Source organism: Jaculus jaculus, chromosome 13, assembly GCF_020740685.1.
Source record: "Jaculus jaculus isolate mJacJac1 chromosome 13, mJacJac1.mat.Y.cur, whole genome shotgun sequence".
Lineage (NCBI taxonomy): Eukaryota > Metazoa > Chordata > Mammalia > Rodentia > Dipodidae > Jaculus > Jaculus jaculus.
The window spans coordinates 66,670,550-66,690,985 of NC_059114.1; the positions used below are offsets into that span (position 1 = coordinate 66,670,550).

At 40.7% G+C, this 20,436-nt stretch overlaps 1 protein-coding gene across 1 annotated transcript in view; it reads left to right on the forward strand.

Annotated features, from left to right (window-relative positions):
* Window positions 1–20,436, forward strand: part of Mroh2b (maestro heat like repeat family member 2B) — a 70,126-nt gene that overhangs the window by 12,155 nt on the left and 37,535 nt on the right. Inside the window, exons 10-19 of the mRNA XM_012947505.2 lie at window positions 903–1,016; window positions 1,848–1,921; window positions 3,528–3,650; window positions 4,530–4,643; window positions 8,780–8,936; window positions 9,069–9,109; window positions 9,675–9,816; window positions 11,409–11,452; window positions 13,911–14,018; window positions 17,229–17,345. Of these exons, the coding sequence (XP_012802959.2) occupies window positions 903–1,016; window positions 1,848–1,921; window positions 3,528–3,650; window positions 4,530–4,643; window positions 8,780–8,936; window positions 9,069–9,109; window positions 9,675–9,816; window positions 11,409–11,452; window positions 13,911–14,018; window positions 17,229–17,345 (1,034 nt within the window). The remainder of the gene's footprint in view (window positions 1–902; window positions 1,017–1,847; window positions 1,922–3,527; window positions 3,651–4,529; window positions 4,644–8,779; window positions 8,937–9,068; window positions 9,110–9,674; window positions 9,817–11,408; window positions 11,453–13,910; window positions 14,019–17,228; window positions 17,346–20,436) is intronic.

The window sequence follows — 20,436 nt, forward strand, 5'->3', positions numbered from 1 at the left end:
GCTGGTTCCATTTCCTAGATATTATAAATTGCATGCTCCTGTTCTTATAAGGACACCAAATGCACTGAACTAGGACTCACTCTAGTGCCCTTTTCCTATCTTGATTGAACCTGCAAAGGCCCTAACCACCAGCCAAAAGGACAAGTTTGCAAGTGTGAGCATAGTGACCCTAGGCGCCAAAAGTTCCCTTAGTAACTATGGTAGTTACCTTTGCATTGCTGAAACAAAGCACTCAGCCAAAAGCAGCTGATGGGGAGGAAAGTTGTTTATTTTGGTTGACAGTCTCTGGGGAAGCTTCATGATGGCAGGGGATAGCATGGCATAGGAGAGGCTGAACAACACCTCTGCCGCAGCAGAGAGGAAACACTAGCAGTACAGTGAACCAAACTCTGGCAAGGGGTAGCTGGCTGTAACACACCTAAGCCGCCCTCAGCAGCATGCCTTCTCCAACAAGGCTCCACCTCCCAAACTGCCATGAGCTGGGCCTGAAGCACTCAGAATGGGAGTTTATAGGGGATGTCTTGACAAATTTAATGAAATCTATTTATTAGTTGTATAATTAAGATATGCTAATAAAAAATAATTTTCAGGGCTGGAAAGATGGCTTGGGGGTTAAAGTGCTTGCTTGTAAAGCCTAATTGCTGGGGTTAGATTCCCTTTTTCCCATGTAAAACCAAATGCACAAAGTAGCGCCTGCATCTGGAGCCCATTTACACTGGCAGGAGTCCCTGCCATGGCTATGCGCTCTCTCTCTCTCTCTCTCTCTCTCTCTCTCTCTCTCTCTCTCTTTCTCTCTCTCTCTCCCCCTGACTCTCTGTCTCAAATAAATTAATTTAATTTTAAAAAGAATTTTAAAACAAGAAAATGAGCTCTCCTAACCTTGGTTATTTGCAAACTCTCAGCCCACTCCAACCCTGCAGACCTGCTGGAATTTTTTGATGAACAAATAAGAAGCAGTAATGAAGCCATCCGGACGGGAATCTTAACTTTGTTAAGGTCCGCTGTCAATGCAGAAGGTAAGCAAGACAGACTGAGCCAGAGAGGTTTGCTTCAGGCCAAGGGGGGGATGGAGGCTGAGCATTTCTGAACAGGCCATCCAGGGCGGGGGTCATAGACCAGGTCTTCTCAAATCTATTTCTTCTAATAGGAGCCTTGGTTACCTCTCTAATTTCACAGTACTTATGAGTACAGTTCAATTAGAAGGACAGCCAGAACTTTTAAGAATAAAATGTGGAATTCAGAAGCACCAGTAGCTTGGTAAAGTGGCCCAGTGACAAATAGAGGAGGGAAGGAATGTAGAATTCTCTACAAATTTTTGCTACATTTACAAGACAGCAAAATGTGATGAATTGCCATATCTTATTACTTGCTGAGAACCACATAGTTTCATAATATTTAATGTGACTTTCAATTAATATCATCTTTAATTCTAATTCATTGCTATTTTTATTTTAGTGTGATATAAAATGATGATACATCATATAGTTGATGACAGCTTAGATTTAATAAAATATTTCATTTTTGCACAGCATGGCACAGTTTGTAAAAGTTAGCAATATCATTTATTGAAGAAGACAGCAAGGGAAGTAGTCTCACAGGTTTCATAGCTCGTCCAGCGGCCATGGTGCTCTGAAAACGTGATGGAAGTTCAAATTTTAAACAAGATGAAGGAAATGTAACAAAAAAAAAAAAATATATTAGAAGCAGATAAGAGGGAAGTGAGAAATTAAGATAGTAAAGACAAGAGACTTTTCTGTTGTGTGCCTGTGTAGTAGTAGGTTTTCACAAATCTCTAGCCACACTCTGCTCTACTGGGTCTGCGCTCACAGTATCCCTCTGTCTTTCAGAGCCGGGACTGAGGAATTACATCACTTCAATCGAAAGAACGGTCAAAGTCGTCATGGGCGACCTCAGTACAAAAGTGAGAAAATTAAGAGGGACTTCTGTGTAGATCAGAGCTTTTGGGTCAGATGAAATGACTCTGGTTCCTTGAGTATCTACTCTAAAACTGCTCAGTGATCAATACCATTTTTAAAGAACTCAATCTCAGAAAGACAAACCTCATCCATGTTCATTCCTAAATTACGTTTAGTTCCAGGGCTTCCCCAGGGAACAGAGGACTTTTGCCCACGACAGCACTCTTCCAGTGCTCTTTAGCTACATAAGAGGAAAGTGTTAGTTATAAGGATACTATCAGGCTGAGGAAATGGCTCAGCAGTTAAAGGCAGTTGTTTGAAAAGCCTGCCGGCCTGGGTTCAACTCCCCAGTGCCACTTAAAGCCAGATGCATTAAGTAGCTCACATGCCTGGAGTTCATTTTTTGCAGCAGTAAGAGGCACTGGTATGCCCATACTAATTTACTTTCTCTCTCCCTCTGTCTCTTTCTCTCTCTCCCTCCTCTCCTCCCTCCTCTGTATTGCAAATAATAAAAAAAAATTAAAGGTAATGTATCCACATCCCCAAAATAATAACCCTTGAATATTATTTCTAGCTTAGATATCCTCTTTTATACCAAAAAGCTTCCAAAGAAGTCTCACACATGGAAGATTATTCAGTGTTTCCTGATATTCATGTTCATGTTATAAACTCTTGGCAATAAAATCAAGAAAAAAGTAGCAACTGTTGTAATCTTTGTACAAAACACCAATCTAGTTTGGTGCAACACCTCTGTGGAAGGCTAGGAAGAGGAGAAAATTACTTTGACCAAACCAATAGGAAAGCTATGACAAGAGTTCCAAGAACGAAAGGGCACAGACTCGAAGGAAAGAGAGCCTTGCAGGTGAAAGTGAGAGAAGGCTTACCTTTTTTCCTCTGTGTCTTTATGCTTTGGTCACCAAGCAGCTTGGCTTTCCCTTTCAAAATTAGACTTTTCTCCTCCATTAGCAGAACCATTCACTAAGGAGTTGGGTCTTAGCTTTTTGTTCTCCAGGGAAGCAATCTAATAAATTTAAATCAAAGTATTAAAAATATTTTAATACAAGTTTACAATCCTTCAGTCTAACTTAGGGAAGTAAATATATTTCATAACTTTTCAGATTTTAGATACAGGTCAACTGCCATGACAACCTAGCATCAAAATTCATTGATATTTCTGCAAGAAACTATTTAATTGATGCTACACATAAGTAAAGGCTACAGACAGTTTTAAAACAGCTCAATTTGTGTCTGATGCCAAATGATTTTAAGAAAAAATTCCAATTTTTAGTCGCTTGGATTTTGAAATTGTGAATAAACAACCATATGTCTGTAGTTTAGTGTCCATCCTTGTTATTTTTAAATGAAGTGATATTTAACCACTTCATATTTTGTAATAGATATTTCGCTGGTAGCTGGAGAAATATTTTTGTTAAGAATAGTACATGCCATGATTCTGTGGGTCAGTCCATCTCCTGACTACAGTATTATGTAACTTATACATGATGGAAAAGACCCCACCTTACATGATTTACTAAGCGTATAGGGTAGAAGAGGGTTGATTCCATGTGCCATGCACAATAAAACCTTACAGCTACATTACTCTTCTCCTAGGTAAGGAATTGCACCCTGCTGCTCATCCAAACCATGTGTGAAAAGTGCTACATTGAAGCTCGGGAAGGATGGCCCCTGATCGATTACATCTTCTCCCAGTTTGCCATGTCCAACCAGAAACTGGTAGGGCTAGACTGAAGTTTATTGTTGAGCTCTTTCAAGTGCAGTTTATTTTTAAAAACCTTACCACTTTTGTCAATAGTTTCCGTCAGCCTCCCATTCAGTTCCCTTTCGTTCATGTCACTCCTCAGTTAAATGCAAGAATCAGTGTTCTCTCTAAGGTGGCAACCCCAGCCTCCCAGGCCCAGGGATAGCGAAAGCTAGGAAAGACTGAAGTGCTTTAGATGCCCATCATACCTACTGCACTGATGTCTTAGTCCACTTGAGTAGCAAAAGCCAAAAGTGCCATGAACTGTGTAGCTCATGTGCACCATTATTTTCCACAGTCCTGAAGGCTGGAAAGTCCAAGATTCAATATCTCTCTTATATGGCTCCCATTCCAAAAAAATGAGGGCTCTGCATTCATGAGCAAGCTACCTGCCAAAAGCCAAAGATAATAATACCATCGGCATGGTCTTTAGGATTTCAGCATTTGGATTTCGAGTAGCACAAACGCAGACAGTAGCAAGTGGCACCTGATTCCTGTAGATGAGAAGTCTGCTCAAAGACTGCAGCTCAGCACCCTTGGGAAGGTCTCAGCCACTCAAGTAGGAAAGAATGCTTTGATTTTTTTTTTCCGTTAGATTGAAAGGAGAAAGAGAATGGTTGCAACTAGAAGGTCCTCACAGTTTGCTTTTCACAGTTAGCCAGTTGTGTGTCTCCTGGCCCATCCCCCCAAGAATATCTTTCAAACAGGGATTTGGTAGTAGGAGACCAAGATCACTGGGTTCCATAAGCCCGTAAGTTGAGTAGTGATGCTCCCCTCTCCAGAGCCTGACAACCCTCACAAGCAGGGGAGAGGGACCAACATGCGGGATTGTCATCTGTTTCATCTTCTTAAAGGAAAAACAAGCAAAATCTAAAGCCCAGGAGGAAGAACAGGGAGAGAGGTCTGTTCGAGAAACAAGCCTCGAGGTCTTGAAAACACTGGACCCACTGGTGACTGGAATGCCTCAGGTAAGAGTTGGTCATCACTTAACGATTAACGTGGAGCACCTGCCTGAGGACCTGCCCACTGGAGAATAGAGACACGAGCTTGCACATCCTGTGTCATTAGCTTGTCTGATGCTCTGGCCAGAAGTGCAGCATGATGCTTGGTACCCAGCACAAAGGATTTCCTCAAAAGCAGATAAATTAATTTAAGAGAGTCAGTATCAATTACTGCTATCTAATCGTCAGTGACAGCCGGTTAAATACCCTAGCACGCCACTTCTCTTCTCCTAGCCTCTCTAGAAATTCTGTTAATCAGTGAGTGTAGTAATGTACCCAAGCTCAGGCCTCACTGGAGACATAGTTAACCTGAATCTTACGAGGAGGAGCCTTGAAAACTCAAGCAAAATTAGCCCGCGAATGGATTTCAATGGCCATAAGCCTGTGGCAGAGCCAGGAGAGTGTAGACACCCTAATAGATTTAAGTACATCAATGGCTTCATCTAGGCTGGTGTAGTGTCTGGGTTGTTTGAGAAATTTTTTTTGAAAGCATGTCTTCAAGCCACATAGCAGACATACTAAATCAGCCTATCTGAGCATGAGGCTCATGAGTCTGCAACTGAATAATGGTCAGTATATCGAATGCATACTAGAGTTTGAAGCCCAGAACCTATACCTAAACTCTTAAAAAAAAAAAAACTAAAATATTCAGCTCTTACCTTGTAGTCAAAGAACCAATGGAAAAAATATTTATTGATTGATTTTTAAATTTCTTATTATTTATTGACTTTTTAATAAAATGGTTATGCTTTTATATCCCGTCTTCCCTGCCCCCATTCTACTGAGGGTCCTCCTCAGTGGGGCTCATGGTATTCATTGTGGGATCCTAAAGTTCTCTGTGGGAAGTTAGGGAGATGATGCCTCAGGCTAATCCCACCTACCCTGAGGATCTTATAATCATTCTTCCCTTTCTTCTTCAATACTTCCTGAGTTTTGGCAGGTAAGGTAAGGACCTGATTTAGTATTGAGTTCTGTAGCCTCTGAATCTCTGTTTTGATGAGGTTTCAGTAAGTACAGTGTCTGTTGCCATCTGCCTGGAACTGGTTTTCAGGACAGCCATGAGAACTGTGTTCATGTCACTGCTTCCTTCCTAGGCCTAAGCAGATTGGGTGGAAGTGGACATGACCAGCCTCATGGTAGGAAGTCGGCTATCTATTATTGATGTGTTATTGCATCCTGGATCTCACCAGTATTCTCAATATGGAAGATAACACAGATTCAACAACCAAATTGAGAGCAACTTGGATTAAAAGGAATAAGCATAGATGTTAGAGGGAGTAATTGATGTGTATGTGCACTCTTCTTAGCCAAAGTCCAGTAGATGTTCTCTCTTGAGTCTATTGGTTTAGTATCCTTGAGAATCTGGATTGGTTCCCAGTACTAGATATGAGTTCTCCCCTCCTGACAATGTCATATGTCCAATTTGAGAGTGAATGCTTACCTGCCTAGGCTGTGTGTCACTATTGCACAGGTGGGTGCTTCTTGCCCAGTTGGTTGATTTCATATTTGGCAGGACCTCCTGCTTGTTATTCACGCTGTTGGCAACCATTCATTATTCCTCAGTGACCCCCATTGCACTTTTCAGTGTCATAAGTGCTAGCCAGGAGGAAACTGGGTTCCCTCTCAGATCCAGTATGATCAATGACCTCTGTGGTGTCTTCTGCAACAAGGTCTTACCTTTTAGCTCTGGCAGGGAACCAACTGGGTTGCCAATACCCTGTATTATTTTGGACACCTCGTGTGTCACCCTGACTAACAGTTCACTGTGAAAAGCAGCCCAATTCTGGCCCTGGGATTTACCAGTCAAAACTCATGGTTTTAGGGTTCAGTTTTCTCCACCTTTTATGGGACTCTTGTTTGTCCTCCCCCCCTTATTGAAGGTTATAACTTTTAGAATGCTATCCAGGAGGAAGGTTTGTATGGAATGGAGTTGATTCATGTTTATATTAGTGTTTTGTAATTCCCCACCCTCCCTTTCCCCTACCTTTCCCAAGATCTTTCCACACCTTGCTGGTTGGCTGGCTTTCTTTGTTTTTTTTTCTTTCTTTCTTTCTTTCTTTTGACCCTGAACTTGTCTGTAGACTAGCCCTTTCTCCCCTCCCTCTCTATTTCCTTTTTGTTCTAATTTCGTTCTAGCACCATGTCCATGCTCTCAAGGCTTCCTACTGCTCACATCAATGGAAGCTGATCTAGTGAGGAGCCACGTATAAGTGAGAGAAAATATGAGAGAGAACGCATGTGAGTGAGAACACACTGTGTTTGTCCTTCTGAGCCTGTGTGACCATGCCTAGTATGACTTTTTCTCAAGTGCATCCATCTTTCTTCAAATTTCATCATTTTTTCCTTACCACAGGTAGAATTCCATGGTACATATGTGCTGCACCTTCATTAACCATTCACTTGTTAGTGACAGTAGATAGTAGACTTTATGGTACATGTCCAAAAGAAGTATAGATGGAGCTAACGGTGGCTCTATCTTCAGTGTTTTGAGGAGCCTTCCCATAGTGGCTATGCAAGTTTGCACTCCCATCAACAGGAGATGAGGGTTCCTCTTTCTCCACAGCCCCACCAGCATTTGCTGTCATTTCTTTTTTATGTAATTTTTTTAATGCTTGCCAACCTGACTGAAAGAGATGGAATCTCATAGTTGCTTTAATTTGCATTTCATTGATTAGTAGAAATGTTCTCCTGTGTTTAGATCATGAAGGGATGTTGAATTTTCTCAAAGACCTTTTCTGCATCTATTGAAATGATCCTGGTTTCCCCCCCCCCCCCAGGGATCCTGTTTTTAAGTGTGTGTGATGTACTCATTTGTCTACTTCCATATGTTGAACCAATCCTATATCCCTGGGATGAAACATACTTGATCAAAGTGGATAATTTTGATTTGTTCTTGAATTTAGTTTGCAAGAATTTTGTTGAGAATTTGTGTATCTAAATTCATCATGATTATTGTTCTCTAATTCTCTTTCCTTATATCTCCATCTGATTTGGGTAATAGGGCTGGCTTAATAGACAAGGAGTATTCTCTCTGTCTCAATTGCATAGAATAACGTGAGAAATATTGGCTTTAGTTCTTCAGTGAAGGTTTGGAAGAATCTAGCAGTGAGCCATCAGGATCTTAGTAGGTTTTTCTTTTTTTCAATATGTAGTCTCAGGGTAGCCTCAAACTCATGTTGATCCTCCTGCCTCTGCCTTCCAAGTGCTGGGATTAAAGGTGTGTGCCACCATGCCTGGTGGTAAGATGGTTTTAACTACATTTTCAATCATATTTGATGAGATCACTCTATTCAGGTACTCTTTCTCATTGGGATTTAGTTTTGATAGGTGGTATGAGTTGAGGAAATCACCCATTTCTTCCAGGCTTTCCAATTTTGTGAACCAATGAAAATTTTAAGCAAGGGTACGCACTCAAGATGATCAGTATATGAATTCCATTGGATGACAGAAAAACCAACTAAGAGTAAGAGATAATATGTCTGATCAGACAAAATAGTCTCAGAATAGGAACAAAACATGAAGGGATGAGAGATCTTATAATAACAAGGCTTAGTTTTTAAATACCAGTGACAAGGAAGAGTCCCATATAATACTAGGAGTTCTCTTGGGACAAGGGAAGAAACTTCCTACAGAACCTGCAGGGCCTCAAAGCTCCTAAGCAGTGGGAATGGAGCCTGTCACATGAACAGAGACAGCAGCCATCCACTCCCTGTCATGCTATCTTGGGAAGGTCCCACTCCAACCTTGGAGCTCAAGGAAATATGTGTGACTATTTCAGCAGTCACAATGACAAGAAAACTGACACTTGGTGAGTGAACCCAGAGAGGCTAGACTTCCTGCAGTGCCTCCAACCATTACTCACAATAAGGAATTCTCCTGCCCCAAATTCCAGAAAATCTCCAGGGAAGAAACACGTAACATATAGCACATGGAAGGAAATGTTTTGTTCCAAGATTTTATTTAGTGATTCTGACTTGACCTGACTTTAAGAATGAAATAAAAAACCATAGGTTCAAAATCAGAGGGGAAACATGTATGTGAGGACCAGGGAGACGTCATGGAAAAGAATAAAGAGCCCTTGTGTGTTGCCCCGTTTTTCATAGGTACTGTGGCCAAGAATCCTGACCTTCGTGGTACCTGCGGAATACACAGGAACTCTCAGCCACCTGTTTAACATCATCAGGATTCTGATTATGGCAGAGGAGAGGAAGAAACATGATCCCCACGAGTCCACAGCGCTCGTCATCTCCACGGGAGCTGGTGGGTACACTGATAAACAAAGTGAAACTTTGCTGTCAGAGAGAAAGGCTACCATGCTTTGATCTTATGCCCACCCCTAAACTGAGTTCTTTTAGCCCCGCAGTGATGATGAAAATCACTTTCTCTTTCTAGTGAAACTCCCATCACCACAACAGCTTCTGGCCAGACTTCTGGTAAGTGAATTACAAGGAACCAATGGAGGAGAAATTTAGGTTCATATGGACAATTCAATTCAACATGAAATTCTAAGAAAATTGCCCATAATGCTCTAAACCAAAAGAAACACTAAAATTGGATGATAAATTTCTGTTATACTACTGTCACTCATGAATATTTTTATGAAAATATTATCTTCTCATTCTGACATTCTTATTAAAGTTCATTATTTAAATACAAGCATAGGCTGAATCCCATCCATAAATGTCATGAAAACCTTTACACATCCATTCTATGGATTTCACATATATATATCCTTTATTCAAGTACTATTCTGCATGCCCTTGTTTAATTACTAGATATAGACAAAACTTAGGGTTTTTTAACCTTTATCTCCATCAGGGAAATGGAATAAGGTTTCTATAAGTATTAACTTTGCTGTAGAATAAATAAGAACACACTTGGTTACTTTATCCAGACAGTATGATTTTGAGAATCAAGATAAATCAGAATACCAAAAAATGGATAGGTGGGCCTTTTAAATACCTCTAAACTAGGACACTTTTCTCTTCAATCCTTCAGGTAATATCTATTCTTGCCAGTTTAGGGAAATTGTGTGGGGTTGGTGCTATAGGACTTCTGAAGGTAATACCTGAGATCATTCACCCAAGACTGGTAGACCTATGGAAAGCACGCATGCCTGAGCTCCTGCATCCTCTTGAAGGTACGGGGAAGTGGGGCTGGATCTTTGGAGATAAGAACACAAAGAACACCATTTCTCTGTGTCAGTCCACAAGTCAAAACTGTTCGTTTTAGATAAGTAAGACTATGGACTTAGTAGTGGATGTTGACAGCTTTATTTCTTTTTCTCAACTCCTTATCCTCTACACCAGGTGGAGAACATGCTTTGCAGGAATTCTTACTTCTGTTATAATATTTTTTTCATCTATCTAGAGAAACCCTCCTTTAGTATTGTTCTTAAAAATTATTCCTCAGTGGGCATGGTTGTACATACTTGTAATGCCAGCAGTTAGGAGGTAGACACAGGAAGAGCTCAAGGTCATTCTCTGACACATAGAAAGTTTGAGGCCATCCTTGGCTTCATGAGACCCTGTCTCAAAAGAAAACAAAAGAGTAACAGTAGTGATTAAGGCATTTCATATTAGTGTTTTTGGTATTTTATTTATTTATTTGAAAGACAGGGGGAGAAAGAGGCAGGTAGAGACAGATAGAGAAAGAATGGGTGCCCAGGGCCTCTACCTACTGCAAGTAAACTCCAGACACATGTGCCACCTTGTGCACATGGCTTTATGTGGGTACTGGGGAATTGAACTCGGGTTGTCAGGCTTTGCAGGCAAGCACCTGAACCACTAAGCCATTTCTCCAACCCCTCACATTTGTATATTGAAATAATGTCATTGGGCTGAGAAGATGGACCAATAGTTAAAGTCACTTGCTTGTAATGCCTGCACCCTGGGTTCCATTCCCAAGCCACCCCCATAAAGCCAGCCACAAAAAGTGGCACAAGCATCTGGCATTCATTTGCAGTGGCAAGAAGCCCTATTGTGCATGAACACACACACACAGACACAATCACACATCCAATTGCAAATAAATAAATGAATAATTTATTTTTTTAATTTTATTCATCCATTTTAAGAGAGAGACAGAAAGAGAATGGGCGCCAGGACATCTAGCCACTGCATACAAACTCCAGATACATTGCCCCCTTGTGTACCTGGCTTACGTGGGTATTGGGGAATTGAACCTGGGTCCTTAGGCTTGTCAGGGAAACACTATAACTGTTAAACCATCTCTCCATCCCCAGAAATAAATAAATCTTTTTAAAATTTTTTGGTATTCTTTTGGTTTATTTATTTATTTGAAAGTGACAGACAGAGGAAGAGGGGGAGAGAGAGAGAGGAGAATGGGCACACCAGGGCCTCCAGCCACTGCAAATGAACTCCAGATGCATGTGCCCCCTTGTGCATCTGGCTAACTTGGGTCCTGGGGAATTGAGCCTTGAACCGGGGTCCTTAGGCTTCACAGGCAAGCACTTAACCACTAAGCCATCTCTCCATCCGAGAAATAAATAATTTTTTAATAAAGAAGTATAGTCATTTCAGGAATTACTTCTGAAATTAGAAAAACATATAGATTTTATCACAGGTTAATGACCTTCTACCAAATTTCATCTCCAACCATTCTGAGAAAAAGGAGAACTTGAAATGGAACCCCAGCATCACAGTGAGGACTACTTAGGGAGAATTTGAGTCTTGGCTTATTTGCAGTTATAGCATTGCTTTTTATTTCTAGGAAAGAATGCTAGTATTGTGCTGTGGGAAACCATGCTGCTTCAGGTAAGGCTGGCTTCTACACAAATTATTGATGATGATTGATGAAGTCAGAAAATTAGCCCTTGTAACAACTACATCAACAACAAAAACTAAGTTATAAGGGGAAGTGAACATCTTTTCTTGAGAAAAGGTCCAGGCATGTTGGTGCATGCCTTTAATCCCAGCACTACGGAGACTGAGGTAGGAGGATTACCATGACATTGAGGCCAGCCTGGGCTACACAGTAAATTTTGTGGCACCCTTAACTAGAGTAAGACCATGCCTAAAACAGTAGTAATAATAATGAATACAAGAAAAGGACTAGCATCCTAAAGTGATTTCTCAAAGACAATGTTCTTTCAATCGCTATGCTACAAGCGGTAGTGTTTATCCTTCACTTGTACTAATAATTGCAGACAGTTTTGAAGATCCCACTTACTAATATTTTTCTCTCTCTTTCTTAAACCTTCATTTTTTTCAGGAATTTCCCCCCATATTCTTTTACCATTCAAAAAGCACAGAAAACCAAATTCCACTTATATGCTATAAAATGAAACTGTCTCTTCCTCTGTGTATTTCTTAGTGTGTCCTGATGTCTAAGAAACAAAGGTCCCACCACATCCTTTATCTAGAAAGCTATCTCCTCTCTAACCCATAAACTTTTAGGACCTACACAATTAAACAGTGCTACAGAAAACACCAAATATCAGTAACGGAAAATGGTGAAGAGGAGTGTACAAGATCGTGCAGTGTCAGGAACCCACAGGCCATGTTGGAGCTCACAGCCAGGGAGCTTCTAATGCAGCAGGCCTTCGATGGTAATCTGCCTGCACAGGACTCTCCTATGGCTTCTCAGACATGTCACTTTCCAGTGACATCCTACAGTCTTTTCAACACCCCTTCCGAATTCAGGATTTCTGGGAGTGCTAAACATGCATTGAAATGTTTTAAAGATTCCCTTTACATTGGACCTAATCCACGATAATATCTAAAAGTTATTGCCCTGAGCAGCTGGTCCTCAATTCTAAGATCTACATTTCTCTTAGGTCCCTCTCCTCTATGAATTTCTATCCAACTACCACTTTGAAATAACTGTTTTCACGAGCAAGTTTGTGTCTCTAGCAGGAAGCCTTCAGAAATATCAATTTTCTTTTCCAGGCTTCAATACACTACTTATCCTCTCCTTCCAGAAATGTGTTGCACAGCTGTTTTGTTTGAAGAGGTCCACTCTGAGCTGCAATATTAAAAATATATACAAGTCCTCTCACTGGATTTGATATTAAATGTCCTTTCTTAAGCTTAGAGGAGGAAATTCAGGAGAAATAATATATGTTAGAAATTGCAATTGATTTTTATCCAAAAAGTTTTTTAATGTATTTTATTTATTTATTTGATAGAGAGAAAGAGTCAGAGAGAGAGAAAGAGAGAGGGAGAGAATGAGCATGCCAGGGCCTCCAACTACTGCAAATGAATTCCAGACGCATGTGCCCCCTTGTGCATCTGACTTATGTGGGTCCTTGAGAATTGAATGGGGGTCCTTTGGCTTTGCAGACCAGCACCTTAACTGCTAAGCCATCCTTCCAGCCCCCAAAATGTTTTTTTTTAATGCCTTTCTTTGGGGCTGGAGGGATGGCTTAGCAGTTAAGTGCTTGCCTGTGAAGCCTAAGGATCCCGGTTTGAGGCTTGATTGCCCAGGACCCATAAGCCAGATGCACAAGGTGGTGCATGTATCTGGAGTTTGTTTGCAGTGGCTGGAGGCCCTGCACGCCCATTCTCTCTCCCTCCCTCCCTCTCTCTCTCTCTCTCTCTCTCTCTCTCTCTCTCTCTCTCTCTCTGCCTCTCCCTCTCTCTGCCTCTTTCTCTCTCTGTCTATCACTCTCAAATAAATAAATAAAATTAAACAAAAAATTTCTTTTAAAAATGCCTTTCTTCATGTTCATTAAAGTAGAACAGAGATTCAGAGGGCTCACTCACTCTGCACCTGTGTCAGGACAATTGGTAAACCCAGAATAGTCTCTTATGAGTGTAGAAGTGGGCAGAAATGTGCCTGTACATCTATTTAGTTCTTTATAACATTTAATTCTTATTTGAAAGTGCTCCCTTATCTTTTAAACAATAAACCACTCTAGCATTAACTAATGGAGTTTTTCCAAATATCCAAAACTACTAACTTCAATTTAAGTTCAACGTTGTATTACTTTATATTTTAAACCTTACAGAATTTTTGTTTAAGAGAGGATACAAAGGGAAAGCACTTATATAAAGAGTAATTTCCACATTCTATATATTTTATTCTTAATGGGAATTCAATGCATATCAAATAATGCCTTGTAAAATAAAGGGAAAAGTTTCCAGAGTTAGTTATTCATTGAGAAAGGAGAAGTGGCATTTAGTATATATTTATGGTTTTAAAAGACAAACAAATGCCAAGAAAACTCACTAAGTAGTCACATGTATATCTAACTCCTACTTCCTGCAATAGTTGCTCAAGGAGTCTTTATGGAAAATCAGTGATGCAGCCTGGACCAGCCAACTGAGTCGAGATTTCGACCAGCAAATGGACAGTTATAGCAATACCTCCACTGAGAAGGTTGGTGTGTGTGTGTGTGTGCCCGTGTGTGTGTGTGATTTCAGCAAAGGGACCTTAGCATCCCCCTTAGTATGCAAAATGTCTCTCAAGCTCCATCCTATCTGTAGTGCAGCCCAAGGGAGGAAGGAATCATTAGGAAAAAAGGAGTTCCTTCCTTCTGTGGCCAAGCTGAGCACTCTCTTTTTCTCTTCACCTCACATGTAGCCAAATGTTCTCAAATGACCACACCTACATATCTTCAAGGAAAAAGGGTATGTGCCTGGCTAAAATTCAGGAAGAATAGTGGATACTAGATGGTAAATTACCAGCTCTGACAAAGACCTGGTTTCATGCTTATGTATTGGGTTCTGTTATGCCTAGGTTGTGATGTTGGGAGCTAGAAACAATCTGCTACAATTTATCAAAAACTTACAAAGAGGAGATTACTCACAAGACAGTTCCTCAGTTCCTGTGTCTGTAACCTGCCATTTATAGATCTCCATTCTAAATGGAATTTGCATCCAGTGTCTACAGTGTACTCTTACTATAGCCTGAGAGAAAATGTTAATCTCTCTGGACCCTCAGAATACTCATCTTTAAAATGAAACAAGACTGATCTGTAGGTTTTTAGTGCCATGAGGGCTCAATAGGTACAGAAGTAGAAAGTCCCAAAAATAAAAATTTAAAAAAAGAAAGAAGTAGAAAGTCCCTAAGTGAAAGGCTAACCATGTGCTCAGTATAAATGAAGCTTTTCTTTCATGGTCATTACTGTGCTAATGTCATTCATAAATTTGTTTCGCTATAAAAATATTCCTTAAGTTTCATCAGTTCCAATGCTAAGTGTTCTCACAAATTATTCATCCATAACCTTCAGTTCTATATAATTTTTTAAATCCCCATCACTGATTGCCTCTCTGGTATGGCTCTGAACACTGATTCCCAGATTTAACTATCAAGCCTGTAGACACCCATTAAGATTTTCAAGATCCATAACCTCATCTCCATCACATAGACTTTCCCTGTGTCATAGCACTCATCCAGAAGCTTCCAGATCTATAAGAGTGCTCAGGGTAATGAGAAGGCAGGGCATTTCTTTGTTTTTTGAAGCAGAACCTCACTCTACGTCCTACACTAGCCTACTTTGTATACCAAATTATCCTAAAACTCAAGACAAACTTCCTATCTTAGCTTCTTGTGTTGGGAGAGCAGGCATTATCTACCATGCCCAGAGAAGCAGAGCAATTTAATAATTTAAAATTTTAAGCTGGGTGCGGTGGCACATGCCTTTAATCCCAGCACTTGGGAGGCAGAGGTAGGAGGATCTCCATGAGTTGGAAGACACCCTGAGAATACAGAGTGAATTCCAGGTCAGCCGGGGCTAGAGTGAGACCCCACCTCGAAAAAAAAAAAGAATTAAGCAGTAAGATATGTATGTGTCTCCCAACACTCATGCTGCACACAAGTAGAGCAAGAGTGTAGTGGCTAGCTATTGCTGTATGAAAAACTACCCCTAGTGGTTTAAAATATCAGCCATTCATTTAATCCATAATTTGGTACTTTGACAACCGGCTGGGCTAGGCTGGGCTCATCTCCCGTTTTCTCAACTCAGTAAGGTTCCTGGTGGATACTGGCATTTGGCTCATATGAGATGCTCATAATTCAAACATCTTGTTTCCATTCCTTGTAGTCCTTTATCCTCCAGCTAGCTGTGTCTTGCTTCCATGTAGCAGCAGCAAGGTATACAAGGTCCCACGAAGCATGGGCTCAACAGTAGCACACAGTGGCTTTGCCACAGTCTGTTGCCCAAAGCAAATCACAAGGCTGGTCCAAGGATTGGGGAAAAAAAGTGTCTTTGTTGTTGGGAGGAACTGCAATGCCCCTCAGTCAGGAGACAGGGATACAGGAAGGACAGAAACAGATGATTTCTGCTCTCTACCACATGTTCTCCCACTGAGTAACTGCGTTACTGAGTTCTTAGATTCTGCACCAAGTCCCCGTGCAAGAATACACTATACAGAGAACCAGAATCAGCAGGGAAATCAGAGATGAGCAGCTCCAGGAGCCCTGGTGATAACCTTTTGCACCTACATTAGATTTTCCTCTTCATGATGTCAAAAGTTTTTCTGTAACACAAGACTTTTTCAGACCCTTTCATTCCCCCACGCTGGCATTAAATAGACCCGAGAAGCTGTGTCTCCAATTCATATTTTCTTGTATAATGTATATAGTTTTCCTCACTATAATTGTGTTACCCTGGGGGAATTTTTCTCTAGACAGCCAAGAATGAAATAGATGACCCAGACCAATTCGGCTGTGGTAGAGGCTATGCACACTCTAATAGTTGAAATTACAGCCACAGCTCCATCTTATTGTTTCTCTCTCATCCCAAGTCAGACTGGTCTGCACAATGCCTCCTGAACACATTAACCTCACCCCACCTGCTTCTCCAGCCTCTCCCCCTGTTCCACAGATTTCCTCGCTCATCAGTGATAACAACACAATAGCTACAATTCATGAGCCATACAGAATCTCAAGGTGAGCCCATGACTGGCCAATTTTTGTGAAAAGATGAAAATTCTAAATAGTGGTGCTCATCTTATATCATGTATCATAAATTATTTGAATCTCAAAGCCATATGCAAAAATAATTCCTACTCTTATTGAGCACATTCTAAGCATGTTCTGAGCATAGGGACAAACCAAATAAAGAGACGTGATAGGGAATGAAAACTTCGATAGTAGTGGGGAACAAGGTCTGAACAACATGCAGAAGAGCACTGATGGGGACCAATGTAAGGAAGGAACACAGTCAAGAAGAGAGAGCATGTGAGACTACATAACAGTATTTAGTATAATGCTTAATAGCAATTATAAGTTAAATACTTTTACATTTTGTCAGTCTTGCTTTCCAACTCGTAAGATCTTAACTCTACCTCAGTGGAATGGGGATGAAGAGGTGGGGAACAGGACCAACACATGATTTTCCCATACAACAATATTTCTAGTTAATAAAAATTAAAACTTAAAAAAAAAAAAGATCCTAGCCAGATGTGGTGATGGACACCTTTAATTCCAGCACTCAGAAGACAGGAGGATTGCTGTGAGTTTGAGGCCAGCCTAGGACTGCATAGTGAATTCCAAAATGGCCTGAGTTAAAATGAAGCCCTACCTCAAAATAAATAAATAAACAAACAAACAAAAAGATGCTGCTGCTCATCTGTTGTTTTGCAGAAATTCCTTTGGAAAGCCTTGGGAACCACCTTAGCATCCTGCCAAGATGAAGCCTTTGTCAGCTCTCAGATCAAGGACTTCCTGGCTGCTCCCATCCACTTGGGGGACCAAAGACAGGTGGGAGTCTCCTGCTCTGAACATCCTCTCATGGTGATGGCCATTTATCCTACCCACAAACCTGTGACAGCTCTGTATCTTGTTAACCAGAATTATTCAAAGTACATTTAAAATAATCCGAAAGTATGCTTTTCAGAAGAAAATAAGGTTTTCCTGTTTAAATTCCAATACTTCATTTTGGCCAAGTTTGTGCAAATGTTAAATGGCCAGGCATACTGGCACACACCTTTAATCCAAGCACTTGGGAGGCAGAGGTAGGAGTATCACTGTGAGTTCAAGGCCACATTAAGACTAGATAGTGAATTCCAGATCAGCCTGAGCTAGAATGAGACCTGCCTCAAAAAAAAAAAAAAAAAAAAAAAAACAGAGAGAGAGAGAAGAAAAATGGATTTCAAACATTCTGACTTAACATTTCTTTGATGTATGTCAGTACTGCTTTCATGGTTTAAGAGTGTGATAACCATTAATGCCGTTGAACTTCCAAACTAAGCATGAACTTACAGATCATTGGTTTCTAAATGTATCAGATTTCCTCGTTGCTGGGACAAAATACCCAGCCAGAAGTAGCTTGTGGGAGGAAAGGGGTTCAATTCTACTGATAGTTTCTAAGGGAAGTCCATCATGTAGGAAATCCACCTGTGTAGCTGTTTGAATGTAAAATGTTCCCCATAGCTTCAAGTGTTTGTGATTAAACCTCATGCTTGATCCCCATCTGGGGAAGCTTTTGGGAGGTGGGGCCTTGCGAGAAGAGAAGTGTCCCTGAGGGCAAATCTTGGAGTCTATTAGTCCAGCCCTACTGAGTGTTCAGAGTGAGCTCACTCTTGCTCCCTCCTCTCAGCTGATATTACAAGATGTGATACCTAGCTGTCTGCTCTACCATGCTTTCCCCACCACAGTGAAACTTTTCTTCAAAACTATAAGCTGAAATAAACCTTCCCCTTCCATCAGCTATTTCTGGTTGAGCATTTTGGTTCACCAACAATATGGGAACTGATACTACAGTGAAAACATGGCAGAAAGAGGAAGTCAATGTCACATTATCACATCATCAAGGAGGAAGCAGAGAGACACCAGCAAGTGAAGAGCCTTAACACCTCAAGGTCTGCTCTCAGTGACACACTTCCTCTAGCCAGGCTTCACCTTCTAAAAGTTCCACCTCTTTCCTGAACAGCTCCACTAGCTTGGCAATTAAGTATTCAGAGATAAGAGTGCATGGGGACATTTTACACTCAAATGACCCCACCAATTAGAGAGAATGTGAGCATAACAGAGAAACTTGGGCAAACACTTCTGCTTAGATCCACTTAGCCTAGGCTGCAGAGCATGTACAACCATAGAAAAAAAGGATACAATTTTATTAACAAGCAAATATCTCCTCAGGACAGCAGAAGTCATTAATATAAAAATCTGGTACTGTATTGTATTATTGCTCTCCTAAGAAATCCTGAGATATTTAAGGTTCTTTCTTCTATAATGAATAAAGGGAGCTACTAGACTTTATTAAACGCTTGAAACTGCTTCCATGTTGCTCTTTTTGCCCTTGTCAGGTCTTGCTATTGATTACTCTTGACATTATTTTCCTCATCTTAATTACTCTTTACATTCTGGCATAGACTAGGAAGAAAAGCAAGTGTGTGTTAGATGTCAGCATTCATTAAGGGTCCCATTCAAGGTCTTAGGATATCACAAACTTTAAAAACCAAAGTATAACATTCCTCTGAGCTTCTCCAAATTCTTGCTGACTTAGCTTCAAGTTTTCAAGTGTCCCACAAGTTCAAGTCACTCAGGAAATGCTGTACAGGTTAATAAAGTGTAGTGTGACTGTACCTTGCTCACTGACTATCTCCTAACCATACTGTTAATCACAATGCCAGAGCAGCAACTGTGATGTGAGAATAGCTGGATTCAGATGTTAGCTCTACCACATATTGTTGATATAACTCCAGGTCCTCCCAGGTAAAACAAAGGGAGATAGAACCCATCCCAGAGGCCATAATCATACACAGAGTTTACAGAGCAATTTCACATGAAGAAGAAATCTGAGATGGAAATCACATCTTTGAGGAACTGAGGAGATAAAACTGAAAAGAAAGTTGTTAAGATATCGCTGAGGATATGAAGGCCCTGTTGAGGTTGACACCAGAAATCCGCGCCTTTTTCTCACATGTTCCTCAGTAACATCCAGCAGGCTGAGTGCTGGGTAAACTGAAAGTCTGCTGGCCCAGAGGTTGGATTTTGTCAGCTTAAATGACACAAAAGCTACTAGGCATAAGTCAAAAAGTAGAAAAGTTAGGAAAGTGACAAGAAGTTCTCAGATGAATTGGGAGAGAAAAAGCTCAGAGCATTATGATGTAAGGGCAAAAAGCTTCCCGAAAGCATTTTTCAGGTTGTGGCCAAAGTGTGGGGTACCAGAATATCAGTCCAGAGGCTTTCAAGGATTGTTCCAAACATCTTCCAGTGGTTGAGGTGGGGCTAGTGTGTCAGGGCTAAGAATAGTGTCCCAGTAGGGTTTTGCAGTCAAATGAAATATAACAGCATGCATGAATAACATAGTGAAATGAGTCCTGAAGGGAAGTGAAATTGCCATCCACAAGAGACATGGGGAAGACTAGAGTGAGAGCAAGGTACTGTAGCCTTAAAACGTGAAACTACCAGTCCTCAAAAATTGAATCATGTAAAATGCAAGGTCATTTCAGCAGCATACTGAGCCTTCAAAATATTAGTCCAGATTATTCGTATTCATGTGCTGCTTATTTCAACATAGCTAAAAGTAATGGGTTATAGTTTTATTTGTTTATGTTTTTTGTTGAGGTAATGTCTCCCTTTAGCCCAGGCTGACCTGGAATTCACTCCGAAGTCCCAGGCTGGCCTAAAACTCACAACAATCCTCATATCTCTGCCTCCCAAGTGCTAGGATTAAAGGCATGTGACACCACACCCAGCAAAATGATGGATTTCAGGGTGGTGTTTTTTTTTTTTCTGACAAAGAAACTGCAAATGTTTGAGAGAGCAAATTTGCTTCTCTCTCTGGTCTGAGCATCCCACAGCCCACTTCCTGACAATTAAAAATAAAACAAGTGTTTGGGATATG